The sequence below is a fragment of the Cynocephalus volans genome, chromosome 14 (assembly GCF_027409185.1).
Source record: "Cynocephalus volans isolate mCynVol1 chromosome 14, mCynVol1.pri, whole genome shotgun sequence".
In the NCBI taxonomy this organism is placed as follows: Eukaryota; Metazoa; Chordata; class Mammalia; order Dermoptera; family Cynocephalidae; genus Cynocephalus; species Cynocephalus volans.
The window spans coordinates 2,698,418-2,726,224 of record NC_084473.1 but is presented as its reverse complement, the minus strand read 5'-3'; the positions used below and the strand labels follow the sequence as shown (position 1 = coordinate 2,726,224).

The 27,807-nt window shown below is 48.3% G+C and overlaps 1 protein-coding gene across 4 annotated transcripts in view; it reads left to right on the top strand.

Annotated features, from left to right (window-relative positions):
* Positions 1-23,719, top strand: part of MYT1L (myelin transcription factor 1 like) — a 182,391-nt gene extending 158,672 nt beyond the window's left edge. For 2 of the 4 annotated variants that reach the window (XM_063077848.1, XM_063077847.1), the window contains exons 17-20: positions 8,019-8,110; positions 16,006-16,109; positions 22,504-22,647; positions 22,957-23,097. In XM_063077848.1, the coding sequence (XP_062933918.1) occupies positions 8,019-8,110; positions 16,006-16,109; positions 22,504-22,647; positions 22,957-23,097 (481 nt within the window). Of the gene's footprint in view, positions 1-8,018; positions 8,111-16,005; positions 16,116-22,503; positions 22,648-22,956; positions 23,098-23,692 lie in introns of those variants that run through there. The other 2 variants (XM_063077850.1, XM_063077849.1) reach the window with 2 other exon arrangements.
* Positions 23,720-27,807: the final 4,088 nt, after the last annotated feature.

Below are 27,807 nucleotides of genomic sequence, written 5' to 3'. Positions count from 1 at the left end.
TATCACAGACAACCACACTGAAGCTCATCATCATGTTTGCAAACCTGGGGTGGGGAGACGAGAGAGAGAGAGAGAGAGAGAGAGAGAGAATGAATGAATTCTGGAGGTACACTCAACAGCAACACTGGAAACTAAAAACAAGTAAGACACTGCCTTCAAAACGTTTAGGAAAACAATTTACCCCCTAGAATTCTATACCCAACCAAACTATCAGCCAAGAATAAAGGCAGAAAGGCTCATCTGGCGGGTGGCCCAGGCCCAGCTCTTCTCCTCCTGTTCTTCTCACATGGGGGCTGTCTCTTGCACCCTGGCTGCTGCTGCCCCAGGCTCCTTTTTCATACCCCCACACCTGGCTCTTCTGCCAGTGTTCTGGAGGCCTCTGGACCCCTGGCCCAGCTCTCTGCAGCACTCCTGTGCCACCGCCACAGTGAGCTTCCCACAATGCAGACATGACTGTGCTGTTTCTCAGACCATGCTTTTCCAGTCCTTTTTCATTGCCTTGAAGTTATATCTCATCTCCTCAGCAAGGCAAGCAAGGTCTTCAATGATCAGCACCTGCCATGTCCCCAGCCCCATCTGTCCCTCCACCCTGGGTCACACCCAAATTCAAGGCTCTCAATATTCTGCTCATGCCTCCTCCTGCTGTCCCCTTGCTCTTCACTACTCAACCAAGCCTTTGTCTTTAAACCCCCATCAGACTTCACCCCCTGCTGAGCACCTTGCACCATCCGACCACACCTGTCCCCATGGGACATGTGGATTCCCAAGACTTCTGCCCTTCTGGACCACCAGCTCCTCGAGGGCAGGCCCTGGTGGACTACCTTGTCTCTGCCAGGTGAATACAGAGGGGCCAGGATGGAAAGTGAAGGACTGGGCAGCCTGGTCCTAGTGCAGCTGCACCCTTACTGACTGCATGGCCTGGGCACCTCAGTGGTCTCCTCTGCTAAAGGAGGCAGTAATGGGGTTTGTACCCGAGGGCTGCCATAAGGGCTGTTTGAGTAGTTTGTCAAGGCCTGGGAACACACCTGGGACACGCTAAGCAAAACATTACAAACAGGTTAGCCACTCCCACTCATGCCGTGACCTCCACCCTTCTTCTGTCCAGCAATAATCGCTGCACTTGAGGGCACTAGTAAATACTGTTGCATGAATTCATGCAGATGTGCTGCTTGACAGCCCACACAGACGGCTCTGCCAGTGTCTCTTCTTGGGCTCCTTTTCCTGTCGGTGTGTTGACTCTGCAACGTGGACTCTCAGGGTTGGAGGAAGCTCTGCCTTTGCTCATGGAGGCAGATGCCAGGCACCGCCACTGGACAGAGCAGGCACTGGGCAGGGAGCCGGGGAGCAGAAGGAGTCTGGGTGGTCACACAGCAGCCCACGGCCATGGTCCTGTGTGCAGGACCCTGGAGGAGGCTTTCCTCAGCCAGGCAAGCAGGGCCTCTGTGTGGTCTCTAGTTAAAGTTCCACAGCTGTAAGAGTTTGCAGCTAATGCAGAGGGCACTCCTGCCTCTGGGGAGCCTCAGTTTATCAGTATACACACAGGACAGTCTCATTTTTCTGTTGACTCTCTCAGCTGAGGTCTCTCAAGCCCTCGCTTCCATCTGGGGAACAGACTTCCCTTGATGACATCTTATTTTGAGATTATACGTTTTTGTTACTAAAGTAGTTGCATTTCAGCTCTTAAGACTCCATCCTGTTCTCATATCTTATTTAAAGCACCTCCTCACCTAGCTTGACTCTGAACTTTGGCGTCATTGGAAAGGGACTCACATCTGTGCCCGCCATCCCCTGCTGTCCCGGAGTGCGGGGAGGTGGAGGAGGGACGGGGAGGGCTCCCTCAGTCTCTTAGGTGCAGGGCTTTCCAATTCTGCCCTCAGGCCTGTCAAGCAGTCCTATGGGGAGGCAGCCTACCCAGAGGCCAGGCCTGGACACAGCCTGGTCCTTGCAAAGGTGCCTGTGGAAGAAAGAAACCTGGAAAATCTTCCACCTTGCGGGAGAAAGACTTCCGGACAAACACGGTCCTACACAACAGCCAGGATCCAACTGCGCACAAAAGCCTAATTCTCCTCAACGCAATCAGAATGCGGCTCCCTGCTGTCCTGCCGTGTTGCTACCATTCACTCAACAGAGACGCTAATTGCAGGCCAGCCTGCGAGAGAGGCCAGCAGGGTGCCGGGCCAAGCGCATTTGTCCACCTGGCACCAATGGACCTGTCCTGGAAACAATTCCCTCTGCCCATGGCTCCAGGGCTCCCTGTTTGGCACAGATTATTTTTGAGGGGAGATACTCCAAATTCCAGATCTCGGATTGAGAAGGGGACACAATGGCACCCTTCACACTGAAATGGTAACAGATAATTGGAGAGAGAAATTATGGGGGACTCAGATGACATCCTTCTGCCCCTTCCCCACATGTCCTGCGGAGCAGAGTCCCAGGAAGCAAATTCAAACAGCAGCTGCTCAGTGAGTTCTCGATGTTCTATGCACGGAGGCTGTTGCTGGTTACACGGCGTCAAGGTTTTGCTTATTAATAAAAAGCTCTTGGTCATGTGGGTCAATTAATTATGAAGATGAAATTTAATGTACAGTAACAGAATTAGCATAATGTACATACTATGCACGGAGTATATTACGTCTCATAAAATTACATATTATGTTGTCAGAATATTATCAAAGTAATGGTGGAATAGTGAATAGTTGAATAAATAAAATATCATAATAGTGAAACTCGGTGTAAAGGAAGCTTTTGCCTCTGGACGTGTAGAATTTTGTTTCCTAGGAATGCTGGTCAGAGATGATTCCTTGCACTGTCCAGGGTTCTTTGTCTCTGGGTTTCCCCTCAACCCGTCACCTTCTGGTCCGGGCAGTGAACAGAAGTCTGTACACATGCACACCCCTACTTTCTCTCAAATTACTTATTTTCCTTCCTGGTGAACAATCCTCCCCCCATGTCTTATTAACTTCATCCCCCCTGAAAAGCTTTACTTATTTAGCTATTTTCAGCTGTAATGTTCTCTAGAAAAAAAGGCCCCTCTGGGCTGATGTCCTGATAAAAATCTCAGGGCCTCCCCAGATTTCCCTTCAAAACCGTTTAAAAGCTTTGCCTGGAAGCTTCCTCTGGAATTCCTGCTGCTGGCGCCTCGTGCCAGACGTCTGGAAGCTGGTGGAGCAGGCGGTTAACTATTTGCTGCCCGGAACTTCCCAGCACTAAGACCCTGTGACTTTCCAAATCTAAACTCAGAAGCAATTAGTCTTAGAGAAGAGTTTCTGTAATGGCTGCTTGCAATTCATTTCAGAACTTAGCCGCTTGCTGCACCAAGACCAGGCCTGGGTCTCCTTCCCGGGCAGGAGACCGGCGTGCAGACTTTTCTCCAGGGCCACTCCGACCCCACCGCCCGTGGGCTGCCGGCCCCACGACGGAGGCCAGCGCCAGCCACCAGTAGGTGGCAGTGCACCGCGCCATAAGCCCGCCACGCTCCGCCAGAGGTCTGAGCCAGGCCTGCTGGCAGGATTTACTTCCAAATTTGACCCACGCTGGTGATGCAGTCACTGGATCGGAATGGAAGGAACCGAACCCAAGCGTGTTTGAACAGAACGCATCATTCTTTGGGCCTGTGTTTCCTAACTTAGTTTCCAGACTCTCGCTTAAGTCTCACACTCTGTGAATGACTCTGCTATTTGTTATTCCCAGCTGGCAGTTTTGTTAACTGAAGGCTAGGAGAAGCCATGTGAGACCTTCCTCAAGTCCCACCCTGCATCCCAGCACGGGACTGTGCGGCGCACTCTAAACAGGGTCCAGCTCTCTCAGAGTCGCCAGTCCATTTACCCGCGGAGACACTGGTTCCCTTTGCTTCTGCTGGAGTTAGTTTCCATCGGGATTTTCTATCCATGCCCTTAACTAACTACCCATAACTTCTATTTTCATGGTAGGAGAATGTGCGGTGGGAAGATAACTGATATATATGACTATTTAAATACACTTAACAAGGAATTTTTTTTTTTAGTTTTTAATTGAAACATAATTGATTGTACATACCTGTGTGCAATATGCGATGCTCAGATCAGGAAAATCGGTACGTTCATATCACACAATGCAATCATTTTTTGTGGTTCTTTACCAATTTCTCACTAGCCACCCCTCCACCTCCGAGAACTTCAGTTCTGTTCTCTCCTTTTGAAAGATCAGCACATTATTGGGATCGTTGTATCTTTCTTTTAATAAATTTTTTTTAGCTCCCACTTGTAAGTGAGGACATGTGGTATTTCTCTTTCTGAATTTTTAAAATATCAAGTCATGAGGAAATGTGATTTTTGGGGTGAGGACAATGAGGTATCCCAGCACTGCTGCTGGTGCAGCCTCTGGCACGGGCACACTTCCCAGTGGGACCCACCCTCTGAGCAGACCCATGGGTTTCAGGAGCTGGAGCCCACAAAGAAGAGTCAAAGACAATGTCACATGTGCTCAGTCCTATCTTTAGCAAGTCCTCTCTGGGATGACAATAGGTGCTACCAACACAGAAAGTTCTAAGCATGGGGGACAGAATCCTGAAGGCCATCTGGTCTACCTCTCACCGTACAAACGTGGGACCTGAGGCCCACACTGGGCAGTGAAGCCAAATGCCATGCTGGGTGCCTGAGCTGCACAGAAATGGTACCCAGGCCCTGCTCATGGAACTGCCACTCAGTGCGAGAAGAAAGTGAGTGATGGGGTTTCCCTGGAGTCCCGTTCAAGGAGTGAACCGGGAACTATCTATTCCTCACCCGAGAGCCTTGGTTGTTGTTGGCTGCTGCTCTTCGATGTGAAAGTGTTTTCTGGAAGCTTCCTCGGCATCCCCATGCAGGGCCTCTGCCCTACTAGGCTGTTTCCCGGTTGGCTTCACAGCTGGCTCTAGCACGGGAAGAGGAAGGAAACGTCCTAAGTGGTGCTGGGTGCTTGAAGACCCCTCCCCGTCTGAGCAAGGCTCGCCAGGACCCCACCCTGTGGAAGCCCTGAGGGGAGTTACGCTCCTAATCCAAGAATCGTTGTGCCCAGGTTCATCCGATTTTATGTCATTTCGTCATACGTAAAGCTGAGCAGAATCATGGTTTGCCTTGGTCCCCCCAAAACTATCCAAGCTAGAAAACATTTAAGTAACGTGTTAGGAATGGATGATGCAAAATTTTCCCTACGGAACTTTAACCTGTCAAAACGTCAGTTTGGTCTCTTTTAAAAGAAAAAAAAAAAAAAAGGTAATGACTCTGCTGCAGGGTTGCTCCCTCGAGGATGAAGCACACGGATGCAGAGGGTCAGGAAGGCACAGCCCCGCAGTGCAGGAGCTGTGCGTGCGCAGAAAGGTCTGAACGCAGGAGAGGCCACCTGAGGCCAACAGGGGTATGGCAGGCTGGAGCTGCGCAGAGGAGCGACTGTGATTGCAAACTCCTTCCTCCAGGCAAACAGGAGGCCCCTCGGAAACCTCGAAAGTTTCCTGGAAAAGTGGAATCTTGAAGAAAAATTACATTATATGGAGTCAGTAGTTTTTCACTTTCTATCACACGCATTTTGATGAAAGATATGCACCCTACAAATCCTCCTGGAGCACCTGGGTGTGGCTGGCACGTGCTTGGCATCCAGAGAGCACGCCTGGGGGCAGCAGGTGCAAGAGGAGACAACAGGCCAGCCACCCCGTGCGGAAGGCGGCTGCGCTCCACAGCACCTCGGGCTTGCAAGGAAGGCCACGTCCTGGTGGGCTGGGGTCATGGCCAGAGGTTTTGTGGTGGGAAGGGCCTGTGTTGGGGATAACTAAGTAAGAAGAGTTGGGAGGTCAGTTGGATGAGGATAGGATGGCAGAGCAAACACAGAAGGACAACTGTGGGGAGGGAGGACCCGCATGCAAAAGGCCTCCAGGAGATGACTGGGTGTTGGACTCTGCTCTGGAGGAGCCGTGGAAAGCTCTCCCAGAACGACATTAGCACTGAGTGCGGGCCATTCCACAGGCTGGGTGGGGTGGCCTGGATGGAACCCAGGCTGAGGTCCACGGGCCTCGCCGAGGGATGGCTCGGGCTCACAGTGGGAATAAAGACCCCACAAGGACAGTTGCAGTGAGAAAGGATGGGCTCAAGACATGTTGGCTCAGGAAACACCATGAGGCTGGTCACCTGGCAGTTGGTGGGATGGACGGCTCTGGGGACATTTGTCCCTGCACACTCTACCCTCCATGGCCAGCTCACTGCCATCCACAGACATGCTGAAGTCAAAGTGGCCAGAGAGCTGCAGGTGGGAAAAGATGCGAGCTGCTCCCCCATGCTTTCTGGAGGCTCCCAGTGAGCACGGCTGGGCCAGAGCCACAGTGGATGGGTGCATCCTTGTCCCACAGTCAAGGTCACTGGACATCTACAGGACGTTCATCCCCAGCCATTCCCACTTCTCAGCCCAGGGCTGCAGGTGTGTGGCCTTCTGGGCAACACCACTGAGTCTTCCTTAACATGGGAATCTGGTGCGGTCTCACTGCAGTTATCTTGGGGACTCAGCCTTTATCTTCCAGGACTCCAGGCATGTCTCAGAGCTGTTCCTGTGTGGCCCTCACCTGCACACGCACTGGTACTTGCTCACTCATCCATCCCAAAATAACCTCATCTGTAGTAGTTCTTTCAAAGCAGTAACTGAGACCCTGTATTTCAGGCACTGTCCTCGCATGGGGATTTGTAGCAGTGCCTGAAAGTACAGACACAGTCAACTTGACATCTGAACTTATTCTCATTTTACACGCAAGCAGACACAAATTTGTTAAAATCTTAACTAATCTGCTACATGCATTAGTCCCTCCTGCCTTCCCGTCCCCTGCCCGCCACGCCTCAGGGACGGAGGGGCTCTGCTGCTGGGGCTGTCTGTGGGGGCCCGCCGTGGGGAAGGGGTGAGCAAACACAATTCACTATCACAGAATTTTGGTAACAGCAATGGTAATGATGACTGTCTTAGACCTTTTGGGTGGCTAAAAAAAACTGCCTCAGGCTGGGTGGCTTATAAACAACAGAAATTGATCTGTCACGGTTCTGGAGGCTGGAAGTCCAAGACTGAGGCACAGGCACATTTGGTCTCTGGTGATGATGGCACCTTCTCCCTGTGTCCTCACATGGGGAAAGGGCGAGGCAGCTCTATAAGGACACTAACTTCAATCATGACAGCTGCACCCTCATGACCTGATCACCTCCCAAAGTCCCCGCCTCCCAACACCATCACCTTGAGGGCACATGAACATTCAGACAATACCATGATTTATTTAGCATTTTATGGAAATTCTAATACAGTTAGTAGATGCAAACATCATATCAAAAAGACAACTTTGGGTGGATGAAGAACAGTGGAAATAGTTTATACAAAGATATGTCTTCCCCCAAAACAGCTGCTAATATCCCCATCGGAAAATGTATTGGAAAAATTTGTCTGAAGAGATATTTAGAAAGCTTCAATATATTAATATAGACATTGCAGAGATATTCCTAATAATGTTGTGATCTACCTGCACTATCATCGAGTGTTGGATGGACGTAGATGTAGATTTATCCCTGACACACCATCACTGTGCGTACGGACAGGCTCCTTCTAACGCTCGATGTATAGGGGAAATGCAAAATCACGTGTATATATATGAAATAAACATGTATGTTCTATATGTAATATTACATGCATATATATATATATGATATTTCATCTCGCCCATACATTAAGCACCGGACGGGCCTGCCGTGGCTACAGTGAGGGCTTCCTGGAGACAACCCACACCACGCTGCCGTGATCAGTGGAAACCATGTGCGTGAACACACAGACACACACAGTACACACACATTCACCCTGGCGTGTGCGCGACCAGTCATACTGTATATGGCCTTTCTCGTTTCTCCCATTTTAGGATAGCCTTTTGCTGGCAACCAGCCTGACACCGTAAAGCTGCTGTGTGCTTTGCTATGGCCACTCTCTGTGCAGGGCTGGGGGCTCTGCTGAGGCCTGTGATTAACGACCATCTCGCATCTTGTTCCCTGTAGCTTGTCGGGATGCCCGCGAGCCACGTCAGCGATGAAGAAAGCAAAGCTGTCCGGAGAGCAGATGCTGACCATCAAGCAGCGGGCCAGCAACGGTAACACGCCCCCAGCCCTCCCGGCAGCCCCCACCAGCAATGGCCCTGCGGCACGACCGCACCTGCCCTGAGTCCCCCGGCTGCACGGAACCGCTCACTTTTCTCAGACAGCAGAAGCAGAAATAATTTTGGCCCGATCTATAAAGTTAGTCAACCTGGGTGAAAGCAGACTTTCCCAAAGCCACGTCCCCGACTTCCCCATCCTCCAGAGTCACAGCCCAAGCGGCGCAGGTCTGCAGCGCTAGGCGTCTGCTCCCCAGACCCTGCCTCTGCACTGCAGGCCCTCACCCCAGAGTCCCCCCGCCACCACGCGGAGCACGGACGGCAGCACCCTCTCCCCGGCCCTCCCCCGTCACTCTCAGCACATGGGGCGCCTCATTTTTCTGAATCCATCCCAGAGCCCACTTCCTTCCGAGTGTCTCTGCGTCGGTGTGGGCAACACTCCACAGAGCAGTCAGAGCTCCCCTCAGAAACACCCACGGTCCCTCCTCATGTTTCCTAAACTCCAGATTTGCGAATTTACCTGCTTCCTGAAGCTCACCTGTGATCTCAGAATCAGTGTTCACGGTGACTTAACTGTTGTTCCCAGACACGTGCAGTGCAGAGAAAACGTGCTGTGCTCAGTGCGCAGGTCCCAGACGAGGTGGGGCAAAGCCATGCTGGGCCTTAGATTTCAGCCCGTGCTGTGAACAGGGCTTCTTTCCGTGGTCTATTTAGTGACACATTTTTTTGTATTTTTGTGTTTGTTGGTGGTGATTTTGCTGTTTAAACTGGCCCCCAGACATAGTGTTGAAGAACTGTCCAGTGCTCCAGGCGCGAGAAGCTGCGATGTGCCTTGTGGAGGAAATACATGTGTCCCGTGAGCTTTGTTCAGGCAGGAGTTACGGTGCTCTTGGCCATGAGTTCACTGTTAATGAACCCACAATACATGTTGAATGAGGTGTCTTTAAATGGAAGCATACACACTACATGGTTGTTTATTGATTGGTTGACAAAAATGCTCTGACTAGAGGCTAGCAGGAACCTAGCCCTGTATTTTTTCTAGGATTGGTGTTTCAGCACTGCATAGATGTTGGGGGTGACTCTATAAAATGGGACTCCTATGAGTAATGACACTGACCATAATTGTGGCCATTCAGCCAACAGGCCACCTTTCACAGCAGAAGTTCAGCCTCCCACACTGAAGCTTCCCTCAAGGGTCGTCTCCTCCCAAAATGAACTGACAGTGAACCGGGGCCTGAACATTCCCTGGTGAGCAGGTGCAGGAACCTGGGTCTTCCCTCTGTTACTTAGGTGTTTGTCTGAAGTCATGAGTACTGTCTGGCTCAGCCTGTGTCTGCCTGCAGATGCATTTTGCTCTGCTAGTGGCAGGCAAAAAATATTCCTCAACATGTGGCCCAACGTTTACCAGAAAAATAATCAGATTCATGACATTCGTTCCCAGAGTCTTGGATTCCTGTGAGCCGGCACCCTGCCTCACCAGCTCACATCTGTCCAACACAGGGTTAAGTGCTTAGGTGCTGGGAAATGGAAGTCAAGTATAGACAACACCTGCCTTCTACAAGTTCTCTGCTCCACCTGCGCAATCCCTCCCCGCAGTCCCGAATGGCCAGTGTACACAACCCAGCTTTGAGATACCAGGACAGCAATGTCCCTTGTCTCTTTGTCCTTAAGGAGCTGTGTTCATGGCCAGAAAAAAAAAAAAAAAAACATTTAGTGAGCAACGTCCATATACCATGCCCTTCTAAAGTACTTAGCGTGGCATTTCAGCTCCACACAACCCTGGTCTTGAAGCAAAAGTCCTCAGACAAGTTGATCTGAGTCTGTGTTCACCTGTTACTCATTAATGAGGGAAACAGCGGTGAGCTGGGGGCCAGTTCAGAAAGGCAAAGAGAAAAGAAAACTGAGAGCAGATTTGCAGAACCTAGAGGAGGCTCCCGAGCATCCACCCGCCCTCTCTCTGCCAGCGGGCCTGAGTTAGCATGAAGGGCACTGGGCACTCAGAACCTCTCTCGCGTACCTACTGGATGTGGGTTGTGGATCAGAAAAAGCAAGTGCCACCTTAGCCACCAAGGAGGGTTGCCTGTGACGATAACTGGAGGACCAGCAGCCAGCTTCCTCCTGGTGGGCATCAGCTCACGCACGGGCGCTACACATCAACTGGCCACCTGCAGGCCCCACTCCTCCCTGCTGCTGGGCAGCCGACAGCCATACTTTGTGTGCTTAGTCCCAGTCGCTGAACTCTGTGTGCATAGCCCTGAGTTTTAGCACAAGAACATTTCTTTGTGCTGTGGGTGCTCACACACATGTGTCCACACATGAGGAGGCAGCAGCCCAGGTCACTCCAAGAGAGGGGCAGATGTCAGCCCAACTGGTCTTCCTAAGCCCGAGTCCGGGCTGCGGCCAGGCTGCCGAGCCTACTGTGTCTCGTGTGTCTCGACGCCATCTGTGCCGAGACCAGAGATCCTTCCTGCTAAACCCCACAGTGCAGTGGGCATGACTAGGCTCCTTCGCTGTCTGTGTGGCTAACTCAGGCCCGCGGTCTTTCCCGCTGCACCTCAGGGTCGGGAGCACAGTATGCCATTTCCTGCTGAGATGGCACCTTCCTTCCAAATCAGAAGATTTTGGTTTTGACGTTGCCTAGCTATAGATGTGGAAAAGAGGATCTCTCTCTCCCTGTCTCTCTTTTCCTGAATATTTTGAGTGTAAATCCTTAGCCAAGGTCACGTTTACAACTTCACACCTCTCAAAGATACCCAGAAGCTTCCCTCTAAGCCTGGCCCAAGAAGTCAGGAGCACAGAGACACCGAAAAGGGGCCAAGGCTGACTTGGGCGAGTAAGAGCCTGTCCTTAGACTTTAGCTTTTTCTCTCGAGCATTTATCTGAAAGGGAGGTGAGTTATTCTAAATGTCTTTGAAGCTCCCTCTGGCTCTAAAATATTTTTCTATGGTTTGTGCTTTTAGGTTTAGCAAAAACTTACTCCCATCTCTTCCCCCGCAAGATTATATTATTTCCTTTATCCCCGTGCGTGACCTCAGGCAGTCGATTAGCTCTGGCTCTGCTCGAGCAGCCAGGTGACACCTGTGTGCTCAACAGTCCCCTCCAGAGCACTTCTGCAGAGGTTCCCGTGTGGCTCTCAGCACCCTCAGATGAAGTTGTGCCACTGTGGGTATTTTGGGGGGGAGGGGTTCTAGCCTTTAGGAATAAATGAAATATGATAGCGCTTTATTTTTCTTTATTACCACAGAAGAAAGGATGCCAGGAGGGGGGCTCTCACTTTGTCGCGTGCTTGGAATGTGAATCCTGTGTCAGGAGCTCCGCATACTTATCTCGTGCTTGTGGCCCCCTGGGGGGGCTGGCATTTCTACCTCACTATAAAGAAGAGGAAATGTGGCGAGGTTGAGTGCTTGCACGAAGGCTTGCCTCCATTCAGCACAGAGCACCAGTCTAAGCCCAGAATAAATCAAAATCTGCCTGGGCCATGTTATGCTCATTTAAGTAGGACTTTTTTGTCTGTCTGGAGTCTAATGGGCACACCTTACGACTCAGGGAAGCTGCCTTACAGCAGGGACCCTCTTTATTTAGGCCCGTCCTTTGTAAAGGCAGTTCCCTTGCTGAGAGCGAGCAGGTCAGTCTGCGGGACTTCAGTACAAAGTCTAGTTCTGGCTCAGCTGTGCACAAGGCGAAGGCTCAGCAGAGAGGCCCAGCCAAGAGCTGCTTCCTGGGGCCAGTGGCGACCTGCTGCACCCTAGCGAGGGCTGAGTGAGGGGACCAGGGTCTTTGCCCCAGGTCTGGCGTTCTCCTCATCCTAAGTGGTCTTCCCCAGAGGTGCAGGTGCCCTGGGGGCTCACAAGGATGTCCTGGGGCACACTGACAGCTCTAAGGAGCTGAGTTTCTAGACCCTCCAATTCCACACACCCTCACTGTCTCCAGATTCCTATGAACCAAGAACCTGTCCATAACCTGTGGTTCTTCCCCTCACCCGCCCCAGCCACCTTCCCCACCTTACAGAAGAGCAGCCCAGGACGGGTCAGAGACTCTTAGGGGACACTCAGCAGGGGGCAGCTGACCACGAGGGCAGAGCAAAGCTTTGGGAAGTAATACTGAAGGTAGAAACACATCTCTACCCATCCACCCATCTCTTCCAGAATAGAAGTTAGAAAGGAAAGGTTGTCATGGGACCCATGTCAATATTTTATATAGATTTAAAATGACATTTACTTTGGTCATAAATGTGATTTGTTCTTTCAGATTGGTTGGATAATGAAGTCTGATTCGCCATTAGAGTAGACATTATATAGTAGACATTTCTTTTACATTTTTAAGACTGAATATTCCAGTCCAATGTTTTGATGGAAATATTTTGAAAACACTCTACGACATACAATTTTCTAGAAATACATAAATATATATCTTTGGCAACTATTTAAACCCATAATACAAAAATTTAGGTGGTGACATTAAGTCTTGTGAGGGGGAATTTTGTTTTGTTTTAAATTTTTTATGGTAAACAAATATGGAAGCCCAATCGCTATACCACATACAATTATTTTTTCTTTTTCTTTTAACAATTTGTCAATTCCCATTACTGGATCAGCAGGACAAAATCAGTTCGTGCTACTGTTCAGTCAAAACACGGAGATACTTGCAGACACAAATGCTTTTGTCCTCTGGCTAGCTCTTGCAATACTTGATACTTAAAAAAATTTTTTTAGCTCTCATTTAGTGAGTGCTCACTACAGTCACATATTTCATATAAATTAATTTATTCCTTACAATGACTGTATCAGATAAGTATGATTATTATCCAGTATTTTGCAATGGGGGAGTTTGACAGAGGGATTAAGAAAATTGCTCATTATGGAACTCTTACGTAGTAGGATTTGGGTGTAGATTCCAGGTCTTCATGTTCAAAACCCAGGATCTAACCCTGAGTTCTAACATGTCTTGTCACGGAGGTCCAGAAATGCCTCCACACACCAGGAAATCTTGCCAGGCAGTGTGAGATCTGTCCCCTGCCAGGTGTTGGCATTCCAGGAAAGTTAAATGGGAAATTATAGTTGCTAGAAACTCATTTATAAAAATCCGGAGTAAGGAGCAATGGCCCTCCAAGGCTTCACCTGTATTCAAGCAAGACCACATTCTCTTATAACTTTATCCACATTCTTCTCAGCTTTAATTTGCCAGTCTAGCCCCAAGGCAAAGACATTGGCGTTCCTGATTGTTTTGAATGCTTCATTCTCTGTGAGCTGCGTTGATCAAGTTCCTCCAACGTGCAGGTGAAGGTGACCCCACCGGAGCTTGCAGGCACACCATTCTTTTACACAGTTCTCTGGGTTTTGTAGCAGTGCAGTGAGCCTCAAATTGCCCACCCAGAAATGGATCGTTCTGCTTATAATCAATCTCACACATCCACTTTCCAAGGGAACACACCATCTTGATATTAGAAACAGGCAGGTGGGTAACATTTTTCATCTTTTCCATAAAGAATTATCTGAAATTATGTATCTTGATGAAACAGCCCTGAGGGTCCACAGTTGACAGACCCCGGGGAGAGCTGCACCCCAGTGCCCCAGCTGTCATGAGACTCTGGCACCTGCTCTTCTTCATTGAAATTGACCTTGTCAGCTCCTCGGTACCTTTTGCTACCATATATAACTAAAAATTTGAATTTTTATTTAATTTTCAGAAGAGACTGCTGTTCTTTTATTGATTGTGTTTGCTTTCACGGTGTGTCCCACGACCAGAGGGACCTTGGAGAGCAGTGTTTTTTCTCAGGAGACTTTCACAAGAGGGTTAGGATGGTGACAGTGGCCTCAAAAGGACAACCTGAACATTACATTGTGTCCCGTAGATATATACAAGCCTACTTCAAAAAGGTCATAGAAAAATAGAATTAAAAGGTAATACGAATATTCCTATGAACTTTTTGAAGTACCCTCATACAATTATTATTTGCCAGTTAAAGAAATAAATTTTAAAAAGAATAGCTTGGAGGGCCGGCCTGTGGCTCACTCGGGAGAGGGTGGTGCTGACGACACCAAGCCAAGGGTTAAGATCCCCTTACCGGTCATCTTTAAAAAAAAAAAAAAAAAAAAAAAAAAAAGAATAGCTTGGGTCCGAAGAAGGATAGAGAAGTTTCAAAAGGCAGCTAGACCCCAGGGTGTGGGAGAACAGGGGAAGGATTTCCTGTGCTGTTTAGAAAAATGTGATTGAACTCTTGTGTTCATGGTTTTAGTCTTCAACAAAAAGTATGACACACACCCATAAAAAGAGAAGTTTAAAATTGTTCAAACCTAAAAAACTGGAGAAATATGGGAAAAGGGATTGTCCAGAAATATCCACAGAATGTACTTGGGAAATCCACCTAGACGGCCCTAAAGGGTCGAGGTGTTGTTGCATGCAGTCTGCACGGGCCTCAGCTCACACGGGAGGTGTTCTCGGTGCATGCGAATGCTTGCCAACTAACAGAATTTTGTGGTGAATCTGTGCCAAATGATACACTGATTCCTAATTTAGTTGCTTTACAAATCAGGACTTTTCTGCGTTGGGATCCTTGTCTTGGGGCATAACATTTTTGTTTTTTAATTTTGTAAAATTAAATTTTGTAAAATTAAAAAATTTTTTAATTTTTGTAAAAAAACACCACCTGAGGCCCCATCCCACTGAAGCCTCCACTTTTTCTTTTTCTCGTCTTTGCAACATCTCAGCAGAGAGGCGCCCCAGGCTCTGTTCAGCTAATTTCTACAACAGCATTTTGGGGGTGGTCCCAGGAGGATCTGCTCCCCAAGCCCCTCGGAAGCCTGGGCTGGATGCATTGTCCTTTGGTTTTGAGTTAGGATTCCTTGTTGTGCCATGGACCAATGGAACAACAATCCCAGGTCCTGGATTTCAAGGGCAATGGGTTTCTCAGAACGTCTGCTCTTCTTCCGCTGCATATGCTCAATTGTGTGAGACCAAATGGCCACCAACACAAGGGAATCTCCACCTCTCTGATCTTGGCAGTGTCATGTTGCCAGCAACAAACACAGCCAGCCCTTTGTAAATCCAGGACGGGGCCCGTGTGCTGGGATTGCCGGATGATCTGTGCAGCCTCTCAGGCCACACCTGGGCAGTCCCCTGCCAGGATCACTCGGGTAGTCAGGTACACACCTTGCTAGAGGCCATCATCTAGCAAAGGCGCCAAATTGGCAATTATGTCATTGATAGGTATTTTTTAGTTATTCAAAACAAGAGGACTTTTTTCACTCATTAAAAGTTGAATCTTTAGAGAAGGCTTTCGTGACCACCCTCCCAACATGCACCCCTGCCCCTACGTCATGCTCTTCCCATTAGATGGCTTTGTTTTAGCTGCGAGGTAAGAAAGCCCCTAGTGCTCAACAAATCATGATTTTGGTTACACGTCTATTGCCCATTTTCCTACCCAGAGTCTATGGTGGTGAGGGAAGGTGTCCTGCAGTCTTGCTTGTGGATGTGCCTGCAGAGCCCAGTCCCAGGCCTGGGACATGTGCAGAATGACGAGTGACCAAGTGACAGGACAGACACAGGGGAAAGGGATCAGGCTGAGCTTGGTCAATCGCCATCCAGACACAGTGGTTTCTGGCCAGCATCCAAGCCAAATCCTGAGACTGTGGTGACTCATCCTAGGGAAAATCAGTCCTCAGTGACCATGGGTTTCCTGTGTGCCTCGGCGGGTTTTCTTAGGTGCCTTAGTTGGGCACAAAGGGCAGACGTAGGGGATAAAAGACACACAAAAGGTGCCTTTTTTTTTTTTTCACTTTCAAGGATATATTTCCAGGTAAACTCAATTCCAGATATAAAAAGAACAAATGAAACTCTAACTCCAATACTTTCACATATGCTAGTTTTAACGTGCTCATATTTCACCATCACAGGTATAGAAAACGATGAGGAAATCAAGCAGTTAGATGAAGAAATCAAGGAACTAAACGAGTCCAATTCCCAGATGGAGGCTGATATGATCAAGCTCAGAACTCAGGTAACAGTTTCTGCAGCCCACAATTTTAGCTCTAGCACGTGCCATGGCACCAGACAAGCGTGGCCCGAGCGGCTCTTAGAAGAGATGCATTTCGTTTCTTCTTGCGTTCTATGTTTCTTCTGCTGTTTTACTTCTGTCTTCTTCTGCTGAAATAATTTCTGTGGCAATGTGAGCCGCAGCAGAGCAGCCGCTGGTGGTCTAGTTTTTTATGTGTGTGTTTGTGTTTTTTAATGAAATATCACTTGAGAAGAGGCATTCCCAGAGGACGCTGTTCCTGCAGAAGATAAGGGGTTTTCTTTTTGAGATATTTTATGTCCTAATGTTGTTTAACCATAATATTAAGTACCTAATGACAGTGGATATTTTGGGGATTTCAAGTAAGGAGAGGCTGTCACTTAAGCCCCCTCGGTGTCTGGGGATTGGAGGAAGCTGCTGTTGCATGTGCAGAGTTCAGGGCTTGCGGGAAGGGACCTTTACTGGAGCCAGTCAGGGTGGCTTTCCTTGTGTAACCCCCTGTGTGCTCACAAGCTGCCCACAGGAGCATTGTCAGCGTCATCCCACATATGCAGCAGCTGAGACTCAGAGGGGCAAAGTCCACAGCCAGGCCAAGGCCACCAAGGTCCAGCTGGACCTTGTCTGACCCCAAGACTTGCCCTGCCCCCATGCCTTGTGCGTTGGGGTTCCAGCCACCCAGTGCAGGCGCTGGGAGCAGAATCTCCTTGCAGGAAAGTGGTCCTCTTCCCATCGCTGGCACAGGTGAGCTGAGGCATTTCAAACCTCGCAGAAACCAGGTGTCCACCGTAACCTGTTCCCATGGACCTGGACCGGCCCCTCCCCAGCAGTCCATGGTGTTCCTGAGGGTTCTCGGGAGACACTTTCCTGACCGCTAGAAGGTAGATTCAGTTCACTGGGAATGCATCCAGAGGACTAGAGACGATGACAACACACAGCTAACCAAGTGACTGACAGAGACCTCCTGCTGAGCTCAGGGTAAGCGCTGCGATCTTCTGGAGCTGGGCTTCCCTGAGAACAGCGTGGCAGCCCAGGACGCAGAGACCAGAGAAACCCGACTGTCTGCACAAGCTTTGCCTCACTCCTTGGGAATCGTTTTGGCTGTTTACTATCACTGGTTTATTTTTGGCTTTTTTGATAGTTGAGGTAAATATTTGCTCCCTATGGCATCTATTTACATCCAACATCAGAAGTGAATCTTAAGGGTTAATATTTATTCTCAGTGATGTGGCCGATGCGAGAGGCGACTTCCCCAGGTGTGCCTGGGGTGGCTCTTCCTTGACTCTGGAAGGCACGCCGGAGCCTCACGAGTGACGGGGACACATTGAGCAGAGTCCCTGCACTCTGCATTCTCGGGGCTGGATGTTGAGCTGAAGCACACATGTCGTGTTCGTGAGCAGCAGCCCTGAACACGGAGACAAGGTCAAGTCGTGGTCTTCCCTGACGGGTCAGCCCTGGTGTAAACTCACTAGACAGCGGCCTGTGCCACCGCTCTGTGCACCTGCCTCTCCTCCCGTGCCGCAGCCACGCGGCCAGGCATGCCTGCAGGTGGAAGGCGTCTGCCGCCTGCCCGGAGCCCGGGCCATAAACAGCCCTGCGTCCTCTGTGGAAAGCGGAAGGTCGTGAGGTGGGGCCTTCTCCCTTCCCACACCCTCCTTCCCTCATGGAGGAGTCCCTGGGATGGGAGCAGACCCAGGCCACAAACGTTCCTCTCCACTCTGACCCGAGGACATTAGACCCAGCTCCTGGGCCCACGGCTCCCCCAGGGCACTGGGCCCTACTGTGGAAGAGCAGGTCCAAGCAAGAGCGGGAAGCAGGGAACTCCACTGAGCATTTCTAAATTTTAGCTACCTGTCCTGCTGAAAAGACCCTGCCATTCTCTGTCAAAGGGGCTGCGTGTCACCATCTCTAACCCAGGAGCACGCTTACTAAAATGTCAAATGTATTTTGTTCACTGCCCAGTTGTGAGAATTCAGATTTAGGACAAATGCACTTGTGTTTGCTTGATAGAGGACTTCACCAATTTGGAATGTGTTTGAACAGCATTTTGGGTCAAGTTAGTGTGACTAAGATAACTTCTACATACCTGAAAAATCCAGACATTCTTATGCTCTGCAGCTTGATAAGAAGGGTCTGTCTCTAGGTCTCCGAATGGCTGTCCACCAAGGTCTCTGCCCCCAGCTTCACCCCACAGCTGTGCAGCCCCAGCAGAACGCCACGGTGACGCGAGGCCCAGCGTCCCCATCCCAGCCCCACTGCGTTCGGAGCAGCAGCCAGGCAGGGCATGCCGAGACTCCATTCCAGATTCCACAGGATTACTAGGACACATCTCACCCGAGTCAGCTCCATTCACACCGACAGACAGGACCACGAATCCCCAGGGACTCAAGCAGAGAGCTGAAAAGATGGCAGTAACTCATCTCCGCCCCACGGCACACATGGAACTTGCTTGCCAACGTCCAGAAAGCAAAGTGTCCATTGAGGAATAGGAAGCGGGCGACTCGGGTGCGAGGGGCGGTCCTATCTCCAGCAGCATGAGCTGAGCACGGCTGTGTGAGCCCCCAGGTGCCGAGGGCCCCGGAGCTGGGGAGGCACGCAGCGGCCCATAGGAAGGGCCCGAGGAGGAATGAATGACTGCACAGACCCAGGTGCTGGGAAGTGAGAGGAGTGTCCCAGGCACAGGACACGGCGGGAACACAGGGAGGATGCGCTGGGGCGTTTGGGAAAAGGTGCTGCTGCCTGCAGGGGTCACACTATCGGACACCCACAGCAGTCTTGTCAGGGAGGTGGGTGGACAGGAGCATAAGCCTGCAGGAGGTAAGGAGCATTTTGAGGCCAGATTGCTAATAGGAGATCACATGGCTTCTGGATTGGTGGCCCCCAGGGGCCAGCTTTGTAGCTCCGCCTCTTCGGAGTGTGACAGGTTGGTTAACCCTGCGGCTAGTCCTGGGCCACAGTCTCTCTGCAGCACCTGTAAGATTGCAGATTGTTCTCCTGGGACCAAAAATACTCTGTAATAATGCAGCCTCCTGATAATTCCAAATACCTGTTTCTGTTCCTCTTCAAGCACATGTGACAGCAAAAGGCAGTGGAACCTCCACAGGGACACGTTCCTGGAGTTCCACCCTTCCACCTGCTTACTACTGATGTGCTAGAATTCTTATCATGTTATGCTTCTTCTGGAAATGTCTTTAAAGCATGTCACACCATCCCGGATACTTAGTCTGGACCAGAGATCAGCAAACATTTTCTGCAAAGGACCAGAGAGCAGATACATCAGGCTGCTGGACGATGCAGCCCTCGTCACGGTGGCGCTGTTGCTGCAGTGTGGACACGGCACAGCATCCTCTGGCAGGTGTGGCCACCTGCAGCGCAGCGTCACCAGGGTCTGGACTTGCAGTTCATGTCCCTTATGTGCCTCATAAAATGTTGTTATTCTTTTCATTTATTTCTAACCATTAAAGATGCAAAGCCCATTCTTAGCTCTTGAGCCTTTAAAAGTCAGGCCAGGGCTGGATTTGACCTTGGTGACCCCTGGTCTGGACAGAGACTGCCCATCTTCAGAAATACTTTGCTCTGAAAGACAGCGGTGTGAACAAGTCTGTGAAAGTGCAGGGTTTGACCTAGGCTCGTGGACCAGCCTACACTCACGCGGAAGCTGTCCCACGCAGGGTCAGAACACGCGCTGTTTGCCAGCAGCCTCGCAGACCATCAGTGTTTCCTAAACAGAGTCAGAAACAGGACTCACCTTCCTGGGGGAGCCCCTGCCTTCACTGCATGAGCCCCTGCCTTCACTGGACGTCCTTAAAATTTAGACTCGGATTCCCCTGGGGGACCACACGCTCGGTGATGGGGACAGTGTCTTCCTCTCGGAGGAAGGACAGTAGGAGACACATGGCTAGTGACCCATTCCATCCCCGTCTTGACCCTGAATTATCTGAATCTCCAACTCATAAACCTAAACTCTAAACTCCAAGCTGCTCGAGTTCAGCAGATGGCTGTGAGACCTGAGACATCTGGTAGCTCCAGAAACCCCCTCGGAAGCTGGCAAGGGCTTGAGATGCAGCTCAGGTTCAGGAGGTCAGTTTCCTGAGCCATGGAGGCATGACACGAGTGTCTGTTGTGGCTTTGGCTGTGCTGATGTTCAACTGCATACTGTGTCCCACTGTCAAGTGGAGTCAACATGAGGAGGTTTGTCCTGCTCTGGAGACGAGCAAAGATTTCATCAGCCCCGGGGTTCACCCAGCGAACACCTTCGCATAACTTCTTGGGCATTTATGGAGATTCCTCAGCACAGGGAGACACTTCCACCTCCTCTGAAGAGTCTGGACTTGTCAGTAGAGAACAGAGGTTGAGGAGAAATTGATCTAAAATGTGTCCCTACTGATGCCAGTGGAGGACGTCAGGCAAAGGCCTGCACACTACAGAGCAGCCCAACACAAAGCCTAAGGCGTAGCGCCCGCCCCAGACCTCCCAGAAGCTGCTTTCTCTGTTCCCATGGAATCAGATTGACCAGGAGAAATGACCGTGGGCGGCCCAAGGCCAAGGCCACGGGGCTGGCACAGCCCAGAAGGGCTTGCAGAGAGCAGAGGACTGGGAGGAGGTAGGAGACCACCCCAGATGCAAGTGGGGGAGATCCTTCTTCTCCTCTGCCTCCTGCCTGTGTGGTCCCTAAAACCCGTGGGCCCTGTGCCAATTATGCCATTTCCCTAATTATATTTCAACCTTCGAAAACCCACATCTGCTCAAATCAACATTCTGTCCAGTAACTTACCAGCCAGCTGCCTCTGCTGGGTGTGCAGGGACCGCTGATGCCCTGGAGACAGCGACCAATTCCTCGATGGAAAAGAGGACGTGCGTCGGCCACACGTCCTCTCCCAAGCTTCAAGTGATCATTTGAGATGGGATCACTGCTTTGGTTGAAGATCACAAGGAAAACAAACAAACAGGTGAGTATTTCAGGGTGTGCTCGGAAATGAAGCCATGTGATTCCGAGGGCCCTCCACAGGGCAAAGTCCCCAGGAGAATGGCAGGACTGGGGATTCCTCCAAGGGGACACCCACACTAACTCTGCGGCCCTGAGAGGCGTCCCCAAAGGGACACCACCAGCTTCCAAGAAAGGATACGGGCCAAGGCTGGTGATGACAGATGGAAGGCACTCAAAAAGGAGAGAACCTAGAATTAAAACCAAATGCAAGACAAAAATAAGAAAATGGGGAAAGGAGAGATACAGGGAAAGAAGACAAGCTACGAGAGAGGGATCAGCAGAGACAAGAAAGGAAGTGGAGGAAGGAGCAAGATGGACAAGAGAGTCCCACAAGTCACAGGTCCATCATCCAGGTAGAAGGGCCAGCGAAGGACAGAGACATGCCTGCAACAGAGCCGCGCTGTGTGGCGTCACACAGCAGAGCCCTGCAGCCTGAGCAGTGCTCCTCCCCCGTGTGGCTGCTGATGGAGGCCCCAGCACACCTCACTCGAGCCCCTGGACCGTGGTGAAACGTAAATCCTCTTTGGAACACTAGACAAGGGAAGAGTGGGCCAGGAAGCCAGCAGCCCCTTGTCTGTTACAGGAACGCATTAGCACCAGTCCATGCAGACACCAGGTGCCTGCCTGACACCCGTGCGGGAAGACAGTGACATGCCCAGCAAGGAAATTAACATTGTTTTAGGACTTACCTGTAGCAGAATCAGATTCAGGATAAAGAATAAGTATTATCAGGAATTCAGTAAAATACTAACCAAAATAGATAAGGTAATCCCTTTAAGCCAGCAGAGAGGACAGGATAGCACAAGGAAAGAGTCATCGTGTAATGCTCTGTGCACGGCAACAAAAAGAACGTTAAAAACTGAATGAAAGTCGACACAGCCTAGGAATGTACCTAGCATCAACCGCACCCCAGAATGACAAGCTGTCATAGTTCAGTCACCAGTTCCTCCTTGTACTTATTTGTGGGCTGCAGGGTGTTGTTTCAATACATGCACCTGCTACGCAATGGTTCACTTTGGGTAGACAGTGTAGTTTGGTACCCGTTAGTCCATCACTTCTTGACTCCAGTCCCCTCCCGGCCTCTGGTGACCATTGTTCTACTCTACTTCTGTGAGAACCACATTTTTTTCTTTTTCTTTTCTTTCATTTTATTTTAGATTCCTCATATCAGTGAGATCAGGCAGTATTTGTCTTTCTGTGCCTGGCCTACTTCACCTAACACCATGGCCTCCCACTCCACCCCTGCCAGTTACCAAATTTTCAATTTGATTTTCAATCAAAGCATAAAAGTCAGACTCTTCAAAAGACCAGCTTTCAGCTGCGCAGGCTTTTGATCTAAGCACAGAGGTCCTGGACTGTTGTGTTACATGCCATTTCGAATTTGCTCTCCATCAGATCACCACGATGGAGACCAACCTGAAGACCATCGAGGAGGAGAACAAAGTGATCGAGCAGCAGAACGAGTCTCTTCTGCACGAGCTGGCCAACCTGAGCCAGTCCCTGATCCACAGCCTGGCCAACATCCAGCTGCCACACATGGTAAGTGACTGACGGAGCAAGACAGGAGCTTGCAGGCCTCCACAGCTCACCACAGTCTAGGTGCCTCTTTTATTATTATTTCCATGGTTCTGCAACCTGTGGATATTTATGGTTTCCACCCCAAAACCACAACGTTAACTGCTAGACACCTTGGTGGGGCTGATCCCATAAAATTAAGTGTGCTCAGAATAGGCTTTTAAATATTATAAAAAAACAGTGGCCCTATGCTATTATACTATTTTATGCTTTTGTGAATATACTATTAAGAAAATAAAAGTTGTATATGAACTACTATTTAATATCTCGTAGGATCCAATCAATGAACAAAATTTTGATGCTTACGTGACTACTTTGACGGAAATGTATACAAATCAAGACCGTTATCAGAGTCCAGAAAATAAAGCCCTACTGGAAAATATAAAGCAGGCTGTGAGAGGAATTCAGGTCTGAACAGCTGCTCTAGTGATGAAAACTCTTGCTTAAAAAAGGATGCCTCTTGTTTCTTGCTGCTGTAATTTACCAGAAAGTGTTATATATTTATTTCTGTTTGGAACAGTGTTATGCTTACAAGACTTCATAATGATTTTATGTCTTGCTTTAAAGATAGTACCTGCAGAATAGTTTTGGAATACATTCACATTTTGTACGTTTTCATATAAGCTGACATAGTGTGTTATGCCATGTAATGTTTATAGCTGCTAATGTATGCACATTTGGGGGTATATATATTTCTGAAGAGGTAAGCTGATCAAAATAGAGTGTAAATTCTTTTTAATGCTTAAGTAATTAAATGTTTTAGTATTTTGAACTGAAATGGGCAAAAATTTAAAAAAAAAAAAAAAAAAAACAGCTTTGAATGATCATGTTGTGGCCTTGCAGCCACTTTTGAGACATTATCATTTTGCCTCATGTTGGAGGACTTTATGGAATTTAAGAAATACATTTTGTGTGCATATTGTTTCATAGCAAGAATTGGTTGCAAAAATGCTTTATTTTTGAACAATGCTTGGAAATATTATGTGATTTTTTTGTTTGTTTGTTTTAGGAGGATGGTGTATGGTGGGGGCAATAAATCAGGTTTTTTGCATTCCAAGGAAATGGCATATGGATTAACTGTAAGAAATGAAATAAGTAATTTATTGTAAGACAACATCAAGCCATGGAAACTTGGCAGAAGATTCAAAGCAGCTTAAACAGCACTTTTAAATTAACTCCCAAACATTACATGGTGTGACTATGGAGCTTATCAGAGGTGGACAACATGAAGATTTCCTTTTCCATTTTCAATAAACTTTGGAACAACCTTCTCTTATCTCCTCTAAACTTTCTTGCCCCTCTGAACTGTCTGTGATTGCTATGTAGTTTATCTAACAGAATTTGTGTGTTTTCAATTTAAGCTAAAAGATCATTTAAGAGCCTTTATTTCCCCTTTTTACTTTTAAAATCATTATGGATAATTATTGTTATTACTCTTATTATTTTACAATTGAAGGAAAAAGCAAATGATTTGTGAGTATTCTGGTTACTGGACTGAATTTTCTGCTGGATCGGGTGGGAAAGCAGCTCAGTAAAGTTCCCCTCCCCGCCCCCCACCCAGACTTGACTTTGAGTAGCGTTTGGTCCATTCAGAGTACTCTTACAGCAACGTTCATGTCGCACCCTTCGCTGGAGAGCGGCTGAGCCCTCGGCCTGCGCTCGGCCGTGGTGTAGCCTTCTTTGATTTGTCGTGACCTAGTCTAAGAATGAACGCAATCAGACTTTAAAAGTAACTAAATATACTTCAGCACTTTTTTGCTTTAAACTAGATCATCGTAGACTTGTTTATACCTTCAAGATCTGATGTTTTATCCAGACGACTGCACTATATGTATGCATAAGACCACTTTCGATTGCTGCGTTTTCCCCTGCTGAGTAGTCCTTGGACGATGTGTTGTGTTTTCTGACGTTGACTTGATTTACGCTTAATAGCATCTCTTCCTTCCATGTCTTGATGTTATGCAGGAAGTACAAAAGTACTTTAAAATTTTGTTATGAAATAAAAAAAAAAGATGGGTTTTGTAAAAATAAAAAAAAAAATATTTTTAGCAGAACAGGACTTACAGGGTCATTGTCCCCACAATGTGCCAGTCGACTATTTGCACTTACCGTGTGCTACACACCCGTACGGAGGTGTGCATTCCTTGTGTCAGCAGCCTGTGACACTGAACCTGGAGGAATTACAGAGGAAGCCTCGCGGCTGACCCAATAATGTTGCTAAGGGAGACTACAGGGATCTCACAACAAATATTCTGATACAATACTCAACCTCGGTATATATATATATGTATAAATATATGTATATCCCAGCGGCACTTTATACTGCTCACTGTACAAAAGCTTACAGTTTTCCACGAGGACTTTAATAACTAGCTGGGAAAAGATTATGTAATTACTTTGGGGCTCTGGAGGACCTTCTCTGTACAGCGCCCTCTTTCTGTTGTGCTATTAGTTGTAGCTGCCATGCTCAGAATTGCCTTTTTGAGAGCTGAAGCAAGGTGCTTGCTGTCACCTGACGCCATATACATGGTCCAGGGCCCAAGCCTCTCTTAGGGCCGCCACTGTTCATAACGGCATATGCATTTCCCCACCGCGTCGTGTCTGCAGCTTCTTTCCCAATATAGTAATGCTTTTAGTAGAGTAATAGGTAGTATCAGTTTCGGATTCTTATTGTTATCACCTATGTACAATGGAAAGGGATTTTAAGCACAAATCTGCTGCTCATCTAACGTTGGTACATAATATCAAATCAAAAGTTATCTGTGACTATTATATAGGGATCACAAAGTGTCACATATGAGAATGCTGACCTTTCATATGGAATTATTGTGAGTCATCAGAGTTTATTTATTATAACTTATTGTTCATATTCATTTCTAAGTTAATTTAAGTAATCATTTACTAAGACAGAATTTTGTATAAACTATTTATTGTGCTCTCTGTGGAACTGAAGTTTAATTTATTTTTGTACTACACGGCATGGGTTTGTCGACACTTTAATTTTGCTATAAATGTGTGGAATCACAAGTTGCTGTGATACTTCATTTTTAAATTGTGAACTTTGTACAAATTTTGTCATGCTGGATGTTAACACATCTTACTCTAAATAAAAAGGTGTTGCCACATTTGTAGCACGAAGGGTCTCTAACCTGGGTCTACGTCTTCACTTGAGTCTGGGAAACGCCATCTGGGGCCCCGCAGGGTCCTCTCAGAGCATTTTCACCCCAAACTGACCTACTTTTGTTTTAATATTTTTCAAGGTTTAGTTCTCCACTCTGAGGTCTATAAGAGCAAAGGAATTTTTTTTTAACTATATCAGTGCTTGGTGTCCTGCCCTGTCCACTTTTGCCACGTTTGTGGCTGCCCTGCTCCCGCTCCTCCCCAGCTGAGCAAACCTGGAAGTGAGAATGACCTTCTCCTCGCTGACCAGCCAGGCCTCTCCTGGGGACACAGATGTGCGCCAGCCAGCCACAACACAACCCTCACACCTCGATAGGACATGAACCTGAACCCAATGTTCCCACCACAGATCATGTTCCTCGTCTGGAATCTGACCGAGGATCACACGCTGCTCTCAGTTAGCCGGTCTCTGTCCCTTCTACCTCCAATTCTTGGACAGTTCCTCGGCTTTCCTATGTCTGCAGAACATGGACCATTTTCTTGTGTCCGTGGCAGTTGTTTTGCAAAATGTCCCTAACCTGGCTTTTATGATTTCCACCTCCTGTTAGAGTCGGTTTAAATGAGAGATGCATCCTTCTCTGAGTACATCAGGGTTGCGTGATGTCAGATGACCAGCTACTGTGACCTGGTGTTTAAATTAATGTACTGTTGCTTCTGCACCATCAGCGAGGACCCAAGCATCAAAGTCACCCATACACCCGAATTACCCTTCACTTTCACAATAAATTTCCCACTTTCACACCATCCATATGAGTCAAAGTCAGGGTTTCAAATTCCAAAAATACCCTCCTAGGGCTGGCTGGTTAGCTCAGTCACTTCAAACATGGTTAACATAGGTCAAGGGTCACATCCCTGTGCTGGCCTGCTGCCAAACAAACAAACAAAAAAAACCTTTTATAATAGACACAATGCCCCAAAATATAAAATTTGAAGAGGAGACCCCATAATCTATGTTGAATTCCAAAGTGTATTCCTAGTTGCATCTTCTGCTGCTTCAAGCTCACAGTCCGTCCCCTGGGTGCAGCGTCAGGCCAGAGCTTTCTGAGGTTCTGAGTGGCAGCCAAAGCTGTCCGATGTTCTGCTGCTCAGGGACTCTGAGGGCCACTGTCACCCTGCCGAGTCCTCCGTCTGATTTCCAGAGCTGGTAGAAGTGGAGTAACTGTCATTCCAAGAACCCTTCATCTCAGTCTTTCTAGACCTGCAGACCCAAAGCTCCATCATCATCTTTAGGAACAAATAAAGTCTATGCAGACGGTGGCTGCTGGTGACTCACGTCTGTTAACCTGATTATTAAGACATTTTCCCCTAGGAGCAATGTGCCTGAAAATTGTATGAGTCTTTTAGAAAGCAGTTTAACGAGAATTCAAAAAATCTTAGAAAATTCAAATTTTTACCTATTCATTCCTGAAGTCTATTCTAAAAATACCAAAACAGTTGTAAATGCACAAAAATAAACAAGAACAACTCTAAGGTCTTATTACAGAAAAAATTACAGATTAAACAATTCATGATAAATGCTCCTTATGAAATTACCTTGGAACTATTAAAAATGATGTTTATAAAGAGCCTTTAATAAGATAATTGTGGTAAAATAAATGGATAGTACAGAAAACAAAATTATAAACGCATTAAGGAGCATGTCACTAGCGGCAAGTTTAGATTGAAATGACGTGTGCGTTCATGGCTGACAGAACAGGCTTTGGGACCCGCCAGCCCCGTGGTGCCTGGGTGGGCTCTGCAGGTGGCTAGGACCGGGACAAGTTCACCAGGGGTTGGCCTCAGGGAGGTCGAGTTAATTGTCAGGAAAGAAGCAAGAGAGAAAGTGGTGGAGGACAGTCGGGGAGCACAGGTCAGAAACCAACTATCTCCAGGAGTAGGAAGGGAAAACCATGGAGGCAAAGAAGAGCAGTAAAGAGAGCTGTGCCCTGCCCTTGGCTGCCAGAG